Source organism: Microcebus murinus, chromosome 25, assembly GCF_040939455.1.
Source record: "Microcebus murinus isolate Inina chromosome 25, M.murinus_Inina_mat1.0, whole genome shotgun sequence".
Classification (NCBI taxonomy): Eukaryota; Metazoa; Chordata; class Mammalia; order Primates; family Cheirogaleidae; genus Microcebus; species Microcebus murinus.
Genome location: NC_134128.1, coordinates 2,151,099 through 2,170,153, shown reverse-complemented (window position 1 = coordinate 2,170,153; position 19,055 = coordinate 2,151,099). Strand labels below are relative to the sequence as shown.

Here is a 19,055-nt window from a genome sequence, read left to right as displayed (position 1 = left end):
TCTCTCAGCTTTCCAGGGACAGAGTTAGTTTTGCCCCACATGGGCATACATATGTGAGTCTGCAAACTCAGCTCAAAATGATTCCTCTGGCAAGTAGCGGGTTTCTGACATTAGACACCAAAATGCTTTTTCGCAAGTTGTTCTCTCGTTGAGTTGGTTTCCATTCTTGAGAGTCTCTGACCCATGCATGCTTTCTTCCTGTTAAGCAGTCACTGCACTTCGCGACTTAAATCCTTTTTCTTTCTTAAAGAGTTAAAGTTAGAGAAAAATTGGTGAAAGAGGAGAGTGCTCATGGCAGCCCTGAACTTGCCTCAGAGTCCTTAACTCAGAGGAGACATCCGCCAGCGCCGGTGCCCTGCCCGTCCTTCCAGTCGGAGCACTCGGCCTTCGATCGGGTCCCCAGCAAGGCGGCCAGCTCTGCACGACAGCCGAGCCGCCCTGGTCACACCGCCAGGCTGGTGACCACGGAGACCCCAGAAAACATACCCGAGTGCAGCTGGTCGGGATCAGCCCTCCAGACTGTCCCAGAACCTCCCGCCTTGAAGGTGGCAGAAGGCGAGAGCAGGGACGCGCCGGCTGTCCGTGTCCGTGAGCCCAGAGCAGAGGCGGGCGTGCTCTTCGCTGGAGCCCCTGAGAAAAGCAGGAGAGCCCTTTCGGCCTTGGAGGATGATGGGTTTTTAAGAAGCCACGAAGAGCCTTCTGGAAAGGAGGACTTCGGTCAGCCAACTGTTAGCACGGTCACCCTAGAACGTCAAAAAGAAGGAGAAAGCGTGTCGCACCTGGCTCAGGCTCAGCCGCAGCCCGCGCAGAGGATGGGCAGGAGCGAGATGGTGCTGTGTGTTCAGAATGAGCCCGTGTCCCAGGATGCCACACTGACCACCGGCCACAGAAAGAAGCACAAGGTCCTCACCCGCTCACTGTCTGACTACACGGGGCCCCCTCAGCTCCAGGCTTCGGAGTGCAAGGTCCCGGCCCCCACGCCAGAGCTGGCGCCGCGGAGCTCCAAGGCCGAGGGGCTGTCTGGGGAGGTCGGCGTGCCGGACACAAAGGTCTCTGTCGCCCAGCTCCGAAGTATGTTTCTGGAGTCTGCCAACGCCTGCAAGAGACCCGAGCTGTAGGTGATGTTTCGGACATCCTCCTGATGTGTCACTTGCACGTCCCTGGCAGAGTTATTCACTTCTCCACTTGTGTCGTGTCCTGCGTTGAATCATATTGGCTTAGCTCACAAGCGTGTGCAGGGCAACTCGACAGGAAATGGCTCAAACACTACCCTCTGCTTCTGCCTACTAACGGGGACTTGCGGATCGGGTTGCTGGGATGTTGCACCTCCGTGTGTGCATGGTAGAGGCGTGCAGAGGGCTTAGCGGTGTCTGTGCCTTCACCTGTGGACATGCGTAAACCGTTGCTTTTGTTCCCTTTCTCTGTCTTCCGTTTCCCTTCCACACCCTCCCTGCCCTGTGATCCAAAAGCCAATCGTGGGCGGAGAGGTCACCTGGCGGAGCTGGCGGTGTGGAACGGGAGAGAGGGTCCCGGAAACCACGGCGCTATTTCTCTCCTGGTGAAAGTAGAAAAACTTCTGAGAGATTTAGAACTCAACCTATAACCTCAGCAGAACGAAAGGAATCGGATAGGTAGGCGTGTGTCTGTGTAGTTTCCTCATCTAGGAATGTAGAAGTAATGCAGGATCTGTGTGATTTTTACCACATTGGTGGTCCTGATTTTGTTTACATAGGACAGTGTTGATTCCATATTCTTCCATCTAATCTATAGGGGATATTTGTCTTATTTAAATGTATTTTTTAAAGAATATCGGCCTTTACAACGGTGTCACAGTACATGCATGACTTTAAATTGCAATCAGATGGTAAGAAACACTGTTCTTCTTCATTTAATGTTTTCAATTTCTTTACATTAATGTTAAATTAGAATCCAAATTAGGTATCCATGAGATTTTACAGTAAAAATAACTAAGGAGTTTCGTAGTCATTTCATAAATGTCTTCCCACTTGTTGTACTGGAGTTTTATATTTAATTGTCATGCTGCTGCATGATAATGGTAAGATTTGTCTGCAAATTTATCACCAGCCACGTTTGATAAGTGGTCCTTGGTCCTGGTTTTTCTCCGCAAGGTGTGCCCGTGGCTGGGACTGCGTGCACACACACTCCGCGGCACCTGGCCGGCATGCGTGTGTGTTCACAACTAGAGTTTCTGCAGGACGATGTTCCTTAGGAGAGCTCCATGCATTTTTATTCTTACTTTGACTACGATGTTTTATGTGGATCTTCCACTCCCACCGGCTAATTTTCATTATATTTGCATGTCTCTCCTAGGTGTGCTTCACATTCAGAAACGCCAGCTATGGACGGCAAGTATCTGTTTTTCTTTTTCCTTCTTCTTTGTCATCTCATCTAGATTAGATCTAAATAAGAATGGTTTTGGCTTTTTGAGAGAATAACGTGATGGAGTTTATCAATTTCTTCCTTTTCTGAAGGTTTTATTTTTGCGAATATAATAAAACCTAGTTGAACTTTTCAAATGACCTTTCCCCAGATTTTGAGAAGAGTTAGAGAATCATGGCATGAACAATATCAAAACAACTGAATTGAACCCAAGAAGCAGGTTTCTCTTGTTGCCATTGCTATTTAAAAATAAGAGAAATTCCCTCCACAAAATCTATTCTTCAATCTGAATAAGAGGAATAATTATAGTAGAAATCGCCGTGCAGGCAGTTTGACTTGAATTGCAATGGAAGTCAGTACCTTTCCACTGAGCAGAAAGAACGGGCCCACGAAGGGAGAGTGTGGCCGGCTGCTGTTATTGTGTCAAGAGGACATCTGTGCTTGCAGTCACAGGATCGCCAGGTCAGGCTTGGAAAGCTTTCGGAGATTTGACTTACATTTGCTGATTATGTCATTTCTGTGTGTGGCTCTTCACAGACGAAGAGAAGGTGGATGAGCGAGCCAAGCTGAGCGTCGCTGCCAAGAGGCTGCTTTTCAGGGTAAGGGGTGCCGCGGCACGGGCAGAGTGGCGGCCGCCCCGCATGGCGGCCCGCTCCTGGAGTCTGGCTGCTCAGCACGGCAGGCGGGGGACCACTGGAGGCCAGGAGTTTGAGAGCAGCCTGGGCGACAGAGTGAGACCCCGTATCAAAAACTAAAGAATGAATGAATGAAAGAGAGAAAGGGGGGGAGGGGAGAGGGGGGAGGGAAAAGGAAGGAAAGGAAAAGAAATTATAACCCTCTCAGAGGGAGACTCCCTGGCTCCCGCCTACTCCGGGCGCCTCTGGGCACCCCACCGCCCTCCTCGCCCGCCCACCTGTTGTCTCCCCGTCTGTGACGGGTTCCGGCCACCGCTGGCACAGCCTGAGTGCTCGCTGTGACGACGGTACCCACTGCCGCCGGAGCCCCTCATTAGGTGTTGTGGGAGAACAGGGCAGACACCCCGCTTCCCTGACCCCTCCCTTGAATTTGTGAGGATCTGCAATGTCTCTAACCCTAGGAAATGGAAAAGTCATTTGACGAACAAAGTGCTCCGAAGCGACGCTCGAGGAGCGCGGCCGTGGACCAGAGGCTGCGCCGGCTGCAGGACAGGTCCCTCACCCAGCCCGTCACCACCGAGGAGGTGGCCATCGCGGCCACGTGAGTCCCCGTCAGGGCTTCTTGGCCTTGGCTGTAATGTCTTCCTAAAACACATTAAAGAGTGCTCAGTAAAGAAGCCGCAGAGGCTGGTGTTCGGGCTGAGCCCGCCCGGCCTGCCTCAGCTTTGCGGGGGTGGCGCCCGGCCCGTCTCCCAGGGAAGCGTGCCAGGGCTGTGTCTCAGTCGTTCTCGTCTGTGCATTTTGGTTTCTCCGACTCTCTTTTACGACGGAAAATGTAAAAGATGGAAGTCGCTGGATTCACACGGCGAGCCCGGCTCCCACAGCGCCCCCTGCCTGGCGCGCCCACCCGCCCTCACGCCCGCGCCCGCCCGCTTCCAGCAAGCTCCCGACATCCCGCCGCTCCATCCATCGGTGTTTCAGAGTGTGTCTCTGAAAGACAAGGGCTCGTTTGTTTTTAAATAATCACCAACATTTTTAAAAAGTTGATTGGCTGTCTGATAGGGTTCCCAACTGCAGGGAGTCAGGCTCCAATGGCATGTTCCAGTGATCCCGAATCCATTTCCCAGGGACGTTCACTCGGAGACACTTAATTCAATCAAGTAAACATTTTTATTAGTTTTGTAAAAATTGTTTTGTGCCTGACTTGGACACACACACTTCCTTTTAAAACAAAAAGGACGCTCCTCTCGAGTGGGGCCCTGGCTTCCCGAGGCCGCGTGTCAGAGCCCGCGCGTGGGCCTGCTGCCGGCGCAGCTGGATAAGCACATTCTTGCACTCATTAGGAGCTCTCAGAAAACCGGTTTGTTTTTAAAAATATGTATGTTTGGATGGCTGGTATAGACTAAGCAGCAGCTCCCAGGAGCACAGCAGTAGCCATAAGGAAAGGGGCCTCCGGTGAAGGCCCAGCGAGGCTGCCCAACGTGCGTTTCACAGGACGCACAAGGACCCGACTCCTTTAAAGATCAGGTTGAGAACAAGATTCTGAAACACGGACGTCCTCTACTGATTTGTGGATGGCTAGTATGAGCTGCTTTTAGTTATGTTTTTTAACCAGGACATGCATTCCAAAGACAGAGTAGCTTCCCGCCAAGCTCAGCACTTACTCTTTCTCCGTCTGCTTTGGTGGCCTCTATCTCTTATTTCCTGAGTTTGTACTTGCTTTTCAAGTTCTTTTGTGATTTTTTTACCCCAAAGTAATTAGCACATAATTTTGTTAAAATTTTTGATTTAACGTTCCTGAATTGAAAACTATGCCGTTCCTTAATGCTTCTTTTCTTCTCTCTCCTTATGAATGTTTCTTCTTTGGCAATTGCTTTTAAAGTGAGCCTCTCCCTGCCTCGTGCTCTGGGGGCGCCCACCCTGTCACGGCGAGACGTCCCAGCCCCACTGTAGCTAGGAGCACTGTGCCGCCTGCCAGGTACCGGACAGAGCTGCTGCGTGCGGCACCCGGGCCGAGGTGCCGGACAGCAGATGCGTCTGAGAGTCTTGAATGCCTTTCGCTTGTTTGAAAACGAGTCAGTGCAGTGAGTCGCTCCTGGAATGTGTGACGTTTTGTTTTGTCAGAGTGCAAGATACTGATAACTTCATGTAAGCCTGCGTGGGAAAGCCTTTCGTCTCTCTGCTTACGCCGTGTGTCGGAGCTAGTATCACACTAACTCACTTACCCATTTGTTTGTGTGTTTTTCATAATAATGGTCATCCCTAAAAAAATTTCATTCTTCGTCTAAAACACTGGTATTTCACAGAGATGAATAGAAAAATGGGGCGTTCACAGGAATGTTGAAATCCTGATAAGACCCAGTTTTTTAAAACACATATAGACACAAATACATGTTAAGAAAACAATCCTCCCTGTTTCTAATTCATAGGGAGACAATACTGGTCTATTTTGGGGCTGGGAAAATAACAACTGATAGCACCTGAATGTAGATGTTTAAGTGTTAAGTTTTAAATTGTGGTGGTTTACAATTATGTCCTTAAACCATGTAAGTATCCCCTTTATTTTACTGTGGTGGGCCAAATACCAGGCTGTACGGGATGGCAGTGCAGGACTGAGGCCGGCACAGCCTGGAGCCAGGGAGCCCTCTGGGAGTGGGTTTCCGTGCACTCCGGTGCTGCACCGAGCAGGGAGGACTCGGGGGCTCGGGTGACTTTGCTGGCGGCAAAGCGCCTCACGTGCCTGGGACAGCTTGTGAACGGGGGATTAATTGGGGTCAAAGCAGATTACACTTCTTGCTAGATCTGAGAATTGGATTTGCCAGTGGCAGAAAGTAGCCCTAAAACCCTTTCAAGATTCACAGGGACCGCACAGACTGGAAGCCCTCCCTCTTTCTCTTCTAGCTGGAAGTTGGAGGGCTTTATAATTGCCTGAAATTGTCTTCATTTTCCTGCTTACTGGGAACTACAGGTTTTAGTGCCTTTCAGAAAACTGGTGGAAACCTGGGAGAGAAAATGCTACACAGAAAGAGTGAAAGAATCCTTAAAATTAAACCGTTTGTGTTGAGCGAGTGAAAACCAAAACCCTATGTTGTCAATTGTTATCGGCAGGTGAATGCTTTGTTTCCCAATTATTTAAAATGGAAAGACCACCTTCTGAACCACATCTTTAGATGGTGTCTAATATGCCTCACCACTACTTTCAGCCTTATATATAATATTGTGACACCAACAAGGTGACCTCTCTGTGTAAGACAAGGCATGTCCAAGCGGACATCGGTTCCCCAAACAGGAAATTCAGCTTTTAGGAATAATTCAGAGCTAAAAATCTGCTTTCTGTAGAACTGATGTCAGTGTCCCATGCCTGCTCCACTAGTCACAGTCCTGTTTAATCACTAAACTGTCTGCCCCTGTCCTAAGTCTGTGTAGGGAAAAATAAGCCCTTTGCAAAACTGACACTTTGAAGAAAGTTAACATGTCAAATTTGTTTGTTTTCCTCATGTTACTGATGTTTTATTCCTTTCAGATTACAGGCATCTGCTCACCAAAAGGCTTTAGCCAGAGACCAGACAAATGAGGTCAGAGATTCCGCCGAACCAGGAGAACCTGATTCCTCTACTCTGAGCTTAGCAGAGAAGTTGGCCTTGTTTAACAAATTGTCCCAGCCGGTCTCAAAAGCTATTTCTACCCGAAACAGAATAGACGTAAGACAGAGGAGAATGAACGCCCGCTACCAGACGCAGCCGGTCACACTTGGAGAGGTGGAGCAGGTGGGTGCCCTGTGGTCTGGCTCCGGTCAGTGCGTGTGTTCTTGCGGTGTAGCGGCGCAGGTGCTCTTAGCTCAGTGACACCATTATGGGGACCTGTAGGTGATTTGGTAATCACATCATTCCTAAGAAAGATAACCATGGCAAGTATTCCTCTCTTTTCTTGTTTGCATAATTTGTTTACCGAAGTCATCTGGAGTGAGCCACTTTTGGAGAGAAAACAATAGTGTGTACAGCCTGCCTTTCACCCAGTGGGATTTTGTTTAATGAGCCATGTTATGTAACTACGTCCAGGAATGATTTTTCCACTAAGAGAAGCAGTGGCACTGCATCAAATGTGGTATTTCGTTTATGTCAATTCATAAAGCAGGATTTCTATAGATAATGTTTTTCAATCGCCTTTTTGCTTTTTAACTCTGTCCCTCCCAGGTGCAAAGTGGGAAGCTCATTCCTTTCTCACCTACCGTTAACACATCCGTGTCCACCGTGGCATCTGTGGTCGCTCCAATGTATGCAGGGGATCTTCGGACAAAGACACCTCTGGATGACAATACGAGTGCCACTGACTACAAGTTTCCTTCTTCACTAGAACATTCAGACTCTCCAGTTAGAAGCATTCTGAAATCACAAGTTTGGCAGCCTTTGGTAGAGGATAGTGGAAACAAAGGGATGTTGAGAGAATTTGCAGAGACAGAAAGCAAGAGAGCCTTGGCAGGTGGGGACAGTGGTGTGAAGAAGTGTGAGTCCTTGGAGGAGGCAGAGCCAACTCGCCCCGTCTGTAGCAGGGGCAGGGAAGGAGATGGCCACAAGGAGCCTAGATGTGCTGTTCTAAGGACAGGGAGCCTGGAGCTGGCTTGTCCTCCCAGCGCCCACTTTGGTGCCGAGCTGGAGGGGTTTTCCACTGTGAAAACTCATGCACAGGGGAACTCGGACTTGAAGGACAGGCAGCCCTTTGAAGAGAAGGTGGATGTGGAGAATGTCATGAAAAGGAAGTTTTCTCTAAGAGGTAAACTGCTACCGCTCCTAAAGTGTTAGAAAGCAATTGGGTTTTTAGTTTCTGCTTGACTTGCTGCATGCGTTTGTGATTGCTTTTAACTAACTTACAAAGGCAGTTTACAATTAGGATTGGTGGAAGGTGCAGTGTAAATTATACTCTTTCCCCAGACTTCTCTTCCTCCTGAGCCGGGCATTTCCAGTGGGTGAATCGAATTTTCAGCAATAGCAGTACCTGAAGCCCTTTCCCACGCCTCGATAAGGGTTTCTGATGACTTGGTCACATCACCTCGCACGACAGCCTTGTGAGCTGCTTGGTTCTTTTGGTTCCTTTTAAAGTTGATGACCAAAAGGTCCAGGCCTGGGTGCGCACAGGAAATAAGGACGTGAACCTAGTTTGTGGGTTTGGAGACTCTTTCCTTGACATTCTGTTTTGCAGGCAGCAGCTATACTGCATGGGACTTTAATCCTCTTTCTACCTTTGCATAGATGATACTGTGTATGTTATAATAGGGGTTTGGGCTTGTGAATATGGCACATTTGAGATGTTAAAAGTGTTACTTTGGAGAAGTGGGAGCATTCTGCATGTAGCGAGTAGTTAAAGCTGACTTCCTGTGTCTCGCACGTAGGAGACAGGCCAATTGTCACGCAGCGTTTCGCTGTGTGGGGCAATGTGCTGGGCAGTGTGGTTTTCCCGCAGAGCATAGCATGCTGCAGATTTGCATAAAATCTGCACCCCGAGTGGGCTGGGTGACCCACCGCGTGCCCATGGGCTGAACTCCCAAGTGCTGCAGCGCCGTGGGAGGAATAGCTGGGAGGGTGCTTGCCCGGGGAGTAAGTGCTGATGTTGCACCTCTCCTTCCCGTGGCAGAGTTCAGGGATCCCAGTTCCGAGCAGAAGGGGACAGCTACTGGGAAAACAGCCGCTCAGACCGCCACCCCTGTGTCCTGGAAGCAGGAGGGTTCTCCAGAACAACTGCAAGAGAAGCACTACAGGAGTCCCTGCGAGATGTTTGCTGCTGGAGAGATCAAAACTCCAACGGGGGAGAGCATCCTTGATTCCCCCAGCAAAACCATGTCCATTAAAGAAAGGTAATGAGATATGCCGACGGAAAAGTAATTCCGTGGGGGAGGAGCTTACAACTTGCTTTTAGGAAAGATCGGGGTGATGGGCAGAGAGATGAAGGCACGGCTTCACCTACGTAAGGGGACGTGCTGTTACACCAGAATAATCCGGGGACGCCCAAGTGTGCGAGAGCAAACTGCGTCTGCCCCCGAGCTGGCCTGGCAATACTGAAAGGCCACTTCAGACTCGGGTGAGGAAACAAACAGAAACAGACTTTGCTGCCTTCCTCTGTTTCGCTGAGTGGTCCCGATTGCTAGTTCACGCTCAGTTCCTTGGCCGTCTGCGACAGGAGCAGAGGCCCGATGGCCTCCCTTCAGACGGCGCAGTGCAGACGGCGTGGCGTGCACGGCGCGTGTGGCTCCGTGTGGCACATACGCAGCGGGAGTGAAGATGCGTTTATGCGTAGGTGGACATATCTGGGATTAGAGTCCAAGTTTTGTTCACTTTACAGAAAGTAAAATGCACGTGTTTTCTGAGCTCCAGTTAGAAATTTTATACCAGGTAATAGCTATGAAAGATTACATATGAGTGTCAACACGTAACCTCATTTCGTTCAAAAGAATGGTGTAGGACTAAAAGGGTGTATTTAAATGGGACGGAGGCAGAGAATCGGAACTAAATTATTCTCAGGCTGTGTTTGCCTTGTTAACCCTTAGCCACAGCTGGCTCAAGCGACAAACCTGCGGCAGTGATAGGAAAGCTCAGGGAAGAAGTCGCGGCCACTCCAGGCCTATCAGCAGAACCGTTCCCGCCACCCAGGCGTGTCCTTGCTCAGTCAGGCACTGACTGTTCCTGTTTTTCTAGATACATTTCAAACTGCCCAAGACAATATATCAAACCACAGTGAAAATTCTTTCTGTTCTTCAAGCCAAGATCTTTGAACATTATTTATCAAGTGTTAAATAGATGGAGCCTTTTTCAACTGAAAAATTGATAAGATTCTTAAATCTTATTTATTTTCTCCTTTACTTAAAATTCATGATAAATTAGACCTACTGCGAGGAGGGGGCCAGGGAAAGGGTTCCGGTTAGATAAAAGGAGTGACATCTTCAATCAGGGAAGCAGTTCGGCCTGTTGGGCCTGAAGTCCTTCAGGAAACCTGGGCCCAGAGAGCATTTGATCCCAGAGATCCAGCATTGATCACAGGTTAGGTGAGGAATAGGCATCATTTAAGGAAATTAATGATAAATATCACTTATACATGAGTTCTGATGTTTTATACATCAGAATATATTCCTGGGTAAAATCTCAGTGGTAAATAGTAATATTATACTCACTGTTTTCAAAGTCTTTAAAAAGAAACTCCCCATCTTTGCGTGTATTCTGTCTGTTGGGACTTAGGACTTTTGATGACGTTCTGTGCCTATCTACAATGCAATAATTCTTGGTTTACTTGCCTGTTTTTAGTAAATTTTAGTTGATCTGTATCTTTCTGAAAGCAGTTTTAATTTTAATCCTACTATAAAATTCTCATTTTTCAAACTGTGAGGTGCTATAAAGGGGCAGCCTCTTACCATGGGTCTGTGGACATCTGAGGAGTTCAGGAGTGGCTGCAGGGTTTCCGTGAGCTGCCTGGAAGGACACTCCAAACTGGACGTGTGTGTGCACACGTGCACATGTGGGCGAGCAGAAGCTGTGACTTAGAACGGTCTCAGAGAGGTTCTTGACCCCAGTCTGCTCAGAGTCATGATAGTGTGAATGCTTGTTAAATATTCAGCTACTCGGTTTAGTTGTGAAAATATAAGAAAGGACCATGGATGCTTTATTTAGCAGCTATGTTAGTAATAAATTGTTCTAACACAAATATATTGCCAGCGATCTTTCCCTTGACCTTGACAGTATTCTTACTTGTACTTTGCTGAAAATAACTCAACGATGTATTTTTGCAATCCATCTGTGATAGCTTTTCTCCTAAGTGGGGTTTTAATTTCTCTCTTTTGTTAAAATGAAATAATGAAGCTTGACCTACTTAAAATAAGAATGTTATTTATATACTGATTTGGCTTTACTTTTCTTTCTTGAGGTGAGATATAAAATCATGAGACTTCCAAACTTACTCTGACTTCCTCATTTTACCAAAGGAGTCCCCAGGGCCACGTAGTGAGTAGAGCCAACCCAGGGCTGGTCTCTGGCTACCCGTCCCCATGGTGACATTGCTATGTATTCAGATGACTGTCATAGCAGGAGAATAAGGACAGACATTCTAGCTAGACAACAGTGTTAGATTCACCTGTCTTCTTTATTAATGTTCTGAATTTCCGTGTTCTTTACATTTCTTGTTTCAATCCTCCTTTCAATTCCAAATTTCAGATTTTAAGAAATAGAGCCTGGAGTTTACATATTCCTTTACCATTTCTGCTAAGTGCTGCCCCCTAAGGAGTGCAAACCTTGTGGCATCAGTCTCTCCACTGAGTGTCCCCAAGTGTCAAGTATGCCTCTGGCATGTCAAGTGTAGTCTCTCATTTGGTGCTGAGGACAGCCCATAGGAGGAGGCAATATTATAGGCAAAAAAAAGGTAGATAAAAAAGTGTAGAACTAAGAAATTACAGGAAATTCTCCACGTACTCCTATTTTAGAATATGTTTGATGCTTAAGAAAACGTATCTAGAAGTTATTTTTCTTTTTTTGTCTTCTCTGACATCTAGAATGTCAAGTTTAAGCTGTAGGCAGCATGAAACTTAGGATTCAATTTGCCCTTTTCGACTGGATAGTAAAACTGCTGTGTCATAACTGACTAAAGGATTTGTGTTCACACCGTCCCCTACGTTATTTGAGGATGAAACTGTCGACACTTGTTTAAAAGCACATCAGGACTTAGGAGCCTCATTTCCACAGCTGCTGACGCAGCAGCTTCAGAGCGTTCGTGTTTCGGGGAGAAGACTTCTGAAAAAGGGAAAAGAGCAATTCTTTCACTTGGGGAAATTGGTGGAGTGTGAGAACTAGGCGGGACTCCCGGAACCCACCTCCCGCCTCCCCCTGCCTACGGGATTCTGCCCCGGGGCCACCGAGGTCCCTGCATGCCCGTCCCTCCTCCCTCCGGTGCTCCGCCCGCCGGGATGTGTCCTTGTGGCTGGGCAGTCTCAGCTCTAGCGGGCCCCAGGTTTGTGCGAGGGTAGGGACGGAGCTCTCCCTTTTGCTCCCTCCTTTTCTGATCTTCGATTTGCCCCCATTTGCAAGACACCTCCTCCACCCTCCAGCCTGCGGACTAGCCGGGACCAAGATCTGGTGTGCGCGCAGCACCGCGGTTCAGCCTGTCTGAAATCTGTGGGGTGTCTCTGACTCTCTGAAATGAGAGAAGGTGTCTAAACAGAGAGTGAGTCAAAAAACAAACAAAAAACCACTTTATTTAATATTAGGGGCACTTGGTTGGCCTGTCCTGTATTTGACCCAGTCCTGACTGCTATGGGCCTGAAGTCCTTGTTGTCACCAAGCAGAGGTCGCAGGGAAGAATTCCCGGCCAGCCTTTTCCTGGTGGCTCTAGGCCAGGCCTCGGGCGAACAGGCTGGCGTGCCCCTCCCTGGGCGCGCAGCCTGGCACTAAGCAGGCGCCCAGGATCCGCACCGCAGCCTTCCCCGAGCGCCGACAGCCGCTGAACTGCACAGGCAGGAGCCCGTGCCCTGGGCAGGGCCAGACGCTCAGCGTCCCGACCCTCGCGGAGCCTCAGAGCGGGTGGTCTGCGGCGAGCTGGAGGGCCGTGGAGTCGCAGGAGGAGCAAACGAGCAAACGCCTTTGGAAAGGTCTCCTGCTTTCCTTGCTTCTCGAACACCAGCAGGAAACCGAATGGGACAGGAATAACACGCTTAGGTTTCGGTGTGTGTTATTTTAAAGTTATTCATCACGTGTACTCTGTCAGCTAGGGCTGGGTCCACGGACCATGTGGGCTCGATGGAAGCACAGTTTCTTCCATGTTATTTTGGTACTCTGTGGTCTTTGGAAGTCCAGAATGATGCCCCTGCCAACGCATCTGGAAGCGCAGCTCCTGGCTGTGGAGCGGAGGAGCTGTCTGGAGGCGCCCCCGCCGGGAGAGGGGAGAGGCAGGCGCTGGCTGCTGCCCGACAGAGGGCGGCGCCCTTGCCCTCCGGGAACTCGTGGCGGGAGGCCGGCTCGCCTCGCTTCTCTCGCTTCTCTCGCTTCTCTCTGCCCCGACGCGCAGTGTGACCTCAGTCGGCGAAACCTCTGACCTGCATGTGTCCCTTGTCTGTCAGGATGGGGGTGGCGGCGTCCAGTTCCTTAGGCTGCCGTGCGGACCTGCAGGCGCAAGGCGGACTGTGCGGCGACACAGACCCTGCCGTTTGTTTTGCTCCGAGTCAGTTTTAGATTCCTCAAAGCAGCCACCAGGGGACCATACAGTTATTCAGGAGATGCGCTCACTGCTCCAGACTTTGGGAGCTTCTTTTCGAGAAGATCGTCACAGACTGTATCTCATTATTTGTAATAAACAAATCATGAGGATGAATTTGATTTTTTTTTAATTCTCTTAAGTCATTTGGAATCCAATTGCATTAACAAGGTGGAGGGGCAAGGTGAGGAACTTCTACCGGTCTGTAGTGGTTGTAGAGATGAAGGGAAAGACAAGCTGGTTCTGAGGCCTGTTTGCAAGGCAAGTATCAATGAGATGAGATTGGAAGTACTTCTTTATTTGGATATTAAAGTGCCGATATGGACAGTCTCCTTTATTGATGCTTTGAAACCTTTGGTAGCTCTAATGCAGCATGCAAATCCTAAGTATTTATTTTAATGATTCATTTTTGTCAGATTCCTTTCTCTTACTGGAATAAAACTAACTCATTCAAAATAATTGGAGAAAAGCTGGCTCTTAGTCATTATACAGCATGAAATGCTGCAGAGTGAAGCACTGAAAGGAATTTAGGTTTTGCGATCGCATACGCAATACTTGCCACATACAGAGTGCTGTTCAACATCGTAGAATTATAGAATTTAAGGCAAAATAGGACCTTGAGCCAAATGGGATGGCCAGCACTTGAGATCTTTTCTTATGCCAAATAGCAGAAAGAATAGAAAGGAAGGGAGGGGAAGAAAGAGATTGGGAAAGGGGCTAGGTCCAGAGTTCCAAGCTCCCACCTCCTTTGGCGAGTCCTTTTATTCATGGCTTACTTTCCATTTTTTGACTGAACGAATAGACATATGATTATGTACAAATTTGTAGATGTAAATGGATTCTTGATTAAATACTATAAAATTTATTTTCTTATTTGCTTAACGAAACTTTTACCATATGGTATATTTCATCCCATCTCCAGTCACATATTTAATGGAATAAGGAAACTTAGAGGAAGAGCCCTTACCATCTGGTCCAGTTCCTGATATGACAAATGAGTACGAAGGTACTCAGAGGGTGTTCATGGCCAAACTGTGACCAGAGCTAACGTGGTGCTTAAAAACACACATTACGAATTATCAGTGATACTGGCAAGACCTGGCTGGGTCTGTCAGATCTGACACAAACCACATGGGGTCCAGTCTCTTTTTTCCCTAATTTTTCAGTTATTTGAGCATCAGCTCAAATGAATTTAATGATCACCACTTGTTTTGCCTGTTTTGCCTTATCTTTCCCATGTTTGTTTGTCCAACTTTAAACGCCTGAGACTTTCTCATTCATTATAATATAGTTAGCTGAAACAGCCTCATATTCATAAAAAACAACCTTTCATGCATCACAATATCCAAGCAACCTTGTATCAAGTCACCCTGTGGATGAACTAAAGTAGGTTAGGTAACAATCTCCTTAATTAGATTCTTTATATATATATATATATATATATATATATATATATATATATGTATGTGTGTGTATATATATATATTTCCGCCCCCTGAGGAAAGTTGAAGTAATGATTTTTTTAAAAATGGGTTTGTACAAAATAGTTTCTGTCTTAAGAAGATGGATTGGAAAGACAAAGTTCATCTATAGGAAAAGAGCAGGGCTAAGAATACAGGAAGAGAAACAGTCATAAGAATATAATTTTACCCTTAATTGAAAGGGATTGATATTAAGAGACTATAAATGCTTTGTAGCTTTATGTTTTTAAGCCCATTTCCTCAGTATTTTCTGCAAATAACTACTACACAGCATTATCCTTTAGTGTTATTTCACCGGGTGACCAGAAGGGGTCGCTAGAAGACATGGTTCTCTGGGGATGGTTACCTTTGTCACTTCCTTGCTCCCAGCCCAAGGGCGCAGGAAACAAGCTGTCTGTTCAGCAGACAGAGGTGGTGCCTCTTTCTTCTGGCAACTCAGACTTCAGCTTTGTGTTTCAATCAGCTGTAGAATCTTTGGGGCCACCTTAGAGAAGGGACTGTATTATTTTTCCACACATGTTGTCTTCAGAATAAATGAAATTCCAGAAGTTAAAATGAGGTCCCTGTGGTCATTTATTGGCCAAAGACGTCCCACGTGCCTAATTATGGTTCCGCTGCAAGTTAGAGCTGGTCCTGACCTGCTTTTGGCCGGCGTGTCTCCTCCTAGACTGGCGCTGCTGAAGAAGAGCGGAGAGGAAGACTGGAGGAGCAGACTCAACAGGAAGCAGGAGTGGGGCAAGGCGGCCACCACCAGCAGCCTACTCGCCCAGGAAGCGGGGCAGTCGCTCACCAAGAAGGTAACGTTCTCCGCCGGGGAAAGGCCCTGGCATAACCTCACGCTAGCAAGTGCCCCGGAGATGAGCATGTGTGACTTAGCTGGCTCCTGCTCGGCGACACCGGCGCGTCTTGCCGTGGGCTGCACGCTGCCTGGCCACTGCGATTGGCCGGGCCGGGTCTTGAGGCGTGTCCAGCTGGGACCAGCCTGGCACACAAGCAATGCCCCGATTTTAAAGTGTGCACTTTTTCTTCAGTTTAAAACCTAAATGAAGCCTGGCTTTAGAATGTTATTAAAGCCTTTATAATGAAAACATTTAATCCACTGCTAACAGTTTATAATTTGCATATGAAATATGGACTTGAATTTCCTACTTGGAGATTTATAAATGTAAATATACAAAATAAGGACATAACTGTGGCCCATGAATACTTAGTTCACAATTTTAAGCATGTTTCACAATGAGTAAGTGTGCCTTTTATTGAGAATGTACAGCAGTTTATGTTATAAGTTTAAATGAAGTTAAGTAACGCATGGTGGTCTACACTAGCAAGCATTTCATATGCAGAGATAAGTTGTTAAATGCATATGCGCAGATGAGTTGTTAAATTACAAATGTAATGGTGTAGTTTTGACCAGGTAGTGTACATCTTGAAAACTAATGGTGACTTACCTGCTGATTGGCCTAACAATTTGCAAACGCACACACTCTAGCTGGGGGTAAAAATGACACACTGATGACACCAATTTCTAGCATCAAAAGTCTTCAAATAGAAAAGAAAGAACTGCTTCCAATTGGATGATCACCTGGACCCCTTCTAGTTCTAAATAAGTCAAACTTCTGTGGAAGATAGAAATTATGAATGTAACTTTTTATGCATTAGGAAACTTAAATAAAAGTGAGATGTGCACACAGAACTATGGTCAGGATTCACTGCACTGCTTTATGTGATACATCTGTGTCTTCATGGGTTACATTGCAATGGCAATTTGAACTCTCCTTTTTGAGACACACATGGTGTTAAAGATAATAATTGAAGACATTTAATCCTTAGCTATTTGTAAAGTTCTCAGATATAACTAGATATTTTAAAACTATCCACAGGTGCATACTTTTTTCATGCACCATGTGAAATTTAGATGTCAAGAATGAGATCCCAAAGTGAAAGAAAACTGGGTCCTTCAAATAATCTATCTGCATTGCCCACAAATTTTATCCAAAGAATACTGAAATCATTGGTTCAGACATGCCTTTAGCACACACCTTATTAGCAGTGACCTTTCAACTAACATGTCAGGGCCACACGCAGCACTCGATGCCTTGCTGGACTCTTTGGATGCTACGAAGACTCCCTGGCCCTTCGGGAGCTAGAAGTCCCTTGGAGCCAGGTGGAAACTAAAATGAAGCCAAAGAGCACAAAGAAAGGAAGCTATAGTCCTTGTAAATAGTGAAACGGGTGCGCAGCCTGCTTAGGAGAGTGAGGGAGGATCTGAGGCAGTAAGAACTGGAAGCCTTTGGGTAGAGGATGAGACCTGAACTTCCTGAGCACATGGCTAAGATTTGTGTTTGTGTGTTTGTTGTTTGTTTGTTGAGACAGGGTGTTAAGACAGGGTCTCGCTCTGTCGCCCAGGCTGGAGTGCAGTGGTGCGATCACTGCAGCCTCCAACTCCTGGGCTTAAGCGATCCTCCTGTCTCAGCCTTCCAAGTAACTCCTGGGACTATAAGTGCACACACCATGCCCGCTAAGTTTTTTTATTTTTTGTAGAGATGGGGTCTTGCCATGTTGCTCAGGCTGATCTTGAACTCCTGGGCTCAAGGGATCCTCCTACCTCAGCCTCCCAAAGTGCATGAACCACCACACCCAGCAGGCTAAGATTTTTAGAAGGCAAGAGATGCCCGATTACTGCAGGTACCCTTGAGGCAGAAAGCCCAGTGACCGGAAGCACTGGGGCTCTAAGCAGGATTTGGGCTGGAGCGTGAGGTGCTGCCTCTGGGCGGTGGACTCCCTGGACTCTGCCGCCGCAGCTTGGAGAGCGCGCGACTCCGCCTCTCCGCAGCGGCCTAGTTCACTTTGGCCTGAGACAATAAGCTCTTTGAAGTTAAAATAAGCCGATCTATTTTGGGCCTTTGTAATGACATTGGGAAATCTCAAGTTCTGTTGAGGTCAGGTGGTTTTCAGTCGGCCTCTGACAGCCCCTTGGTTCGCTCCTTTCCGCGCTGGCTGTGCACTGTGACCCCTTCGCTGTGCCCAGTGCGGTGGGTGAGGTGCCTCGAGCCCGGTCTGTCTCGGGGCAGCCCCGACAGCTGAGGAGCGCTCGGCAAATCGTCACTGCTTGCCAAGTGTCCACGTGCGGCCGCAGGGAAGACACTCGGACACGTGCGGCCGCGGGGGCTGGTGGCGCAGGGCTGCGCGGCTTGCTGAAGGCAGGCGCCCGGGACAGCGGGTGCTGAGCTTTCCATCTTTACCAGCAAGGGCGGAAAGAAGCTGGCTTTATGGTCAGTTCACTGCTCCACAGTCCCTAAGTCCCCTTGTATGTGGTGACCCTGGTCCCAGGAGTTGCAACCTGTGGAAACGCAGAAGAGGCAGGGACTCTGGAGGCTCCTGTGGGCCCTTCTGTGGCTCCCGCGAAACCCATGCAGCATGGGAGCCAGCACTGCCCTGTGAGAGTGAAAGGTTGCCTTGAAAGTCTATAATTGTTTTGTTTCTGTCAAAAGGTTGGTCCCCAAAGGAAGACTTCACCTGGGGTCCTGCATGGTGCGATTGCCTTTCGGCCCAGGAATAGCTGGAGGGAAACTAAGCTAGAGTTTCCTTTTTGTGCCAAAAGACACGTCTCTGGAAATGGGAAACTAAGGGGCAGCTACCCACTTTCCAATTTTATTGATGATTTGGGGCTTAAGAGCACTAATTATTTACCTAGCTGGCTCTGGCGTTTCCTACGCAAAATTGTTTAGGTGCTTTCTCTCTCTTCTCTCCTTTCTTCCCTCTCTCTCTCTTTCTCTCTCCATCTCTGTCTCTGTCTCCTCCCTGCCCCCCGCCACCTTTCTTATCTTTCTTCCGTTGTTGGTTTAGTCTAGGTCAGTGCTAACCCGACTTGAACATTTTTGCTTCTCGCAGCATATGCAATTACCTCTGGAGACGGTGAGCCATTTTGCAGGCGGGGTGCAGCTGCAGCGCGGCATGCACTGGCATGGCCTGCCTCAGTTTCCTCCAGAGCGACTCCTTCCATCAGAGGGAGGGAGGGAGGAGAAACGAAATGAAGCAAAGGCAAAGAAGTGACTTGGCAGGAGTCTCGTCTAAGAGACTCCATTACAACTAAATTGCAGTTCTGTATTTATTCTCACTGAATAATTCTTTTAATCCCAAACCTGGTTGGGCCTATTCTACGTGGGCACATACATGGTAACTCCCAAGTTTTTTGTGAAGGTAATTATTCAGTGTCTCAGACTTTTTCCAGGAAATGAAAATCCTTTACAGAGTTGCCCATGAAAACCCCACATCTATTTGAGTTCCAGACAGGGATTTGGTACCCTACTGTGCTTCT

At 47.8% G+C, this 19,055-nt stretch overlaps 1 protein-coding gene across 12 annotated transcripts in view; it reads left to right on the top strand.

The window, feature by feature from the left end:
- The window catches only part of SVIL (supervillin), a 218,663-nt gene that overhangs the window by 150,627 nt on the left and 48,981 nt on the right, over positions 1-19,055 (top strand). For 9 of the 12 annotated variants that reach the window (XM_075997686.1, XM_075997690.1, XM_075997689.1 and 6 more), the window contains 10 exons: positions 251-1,114; positions 1,470-1,631; positions 2,332-2,366; positions 2,938-2,999; positions 3,497-3,636; positions 4,918-5,013; positions 6,559-6,802; positions 7,229-7,805; positions 8,664-8,883; positions 15,405-15,534. In XM_075997686.1, the coding sequence (XP_075853801.1) occupies positions 251-1,114; positions 1,470-1,631; positions 2,332-2,366; positions 2,938-2,999; positions 3,497-3,636; positions 4,918-5,013; positions 6,559-6,802; positions 7,229-7,805; positions 8,664-8,883; positions 15,405-15,534 (2,530 nt within the window). The remainder of the gene's footprint in view (positions 1-250; positions 1,115-1,469; positions 1,632-2,331; positions 2,367-2,937; positions 3,000-3,496; positions 3,637-4,917; positions 5,014-6,558; positions 6,803-7,228; positions 7,806-8,663; positions 8,884-15,404; positions 15,535-19,055) is intronic. The other 3 variants (XM_075997694.1, XM_075997695.1, XM_075997696.1) reach the window with 3 other exon arrangements.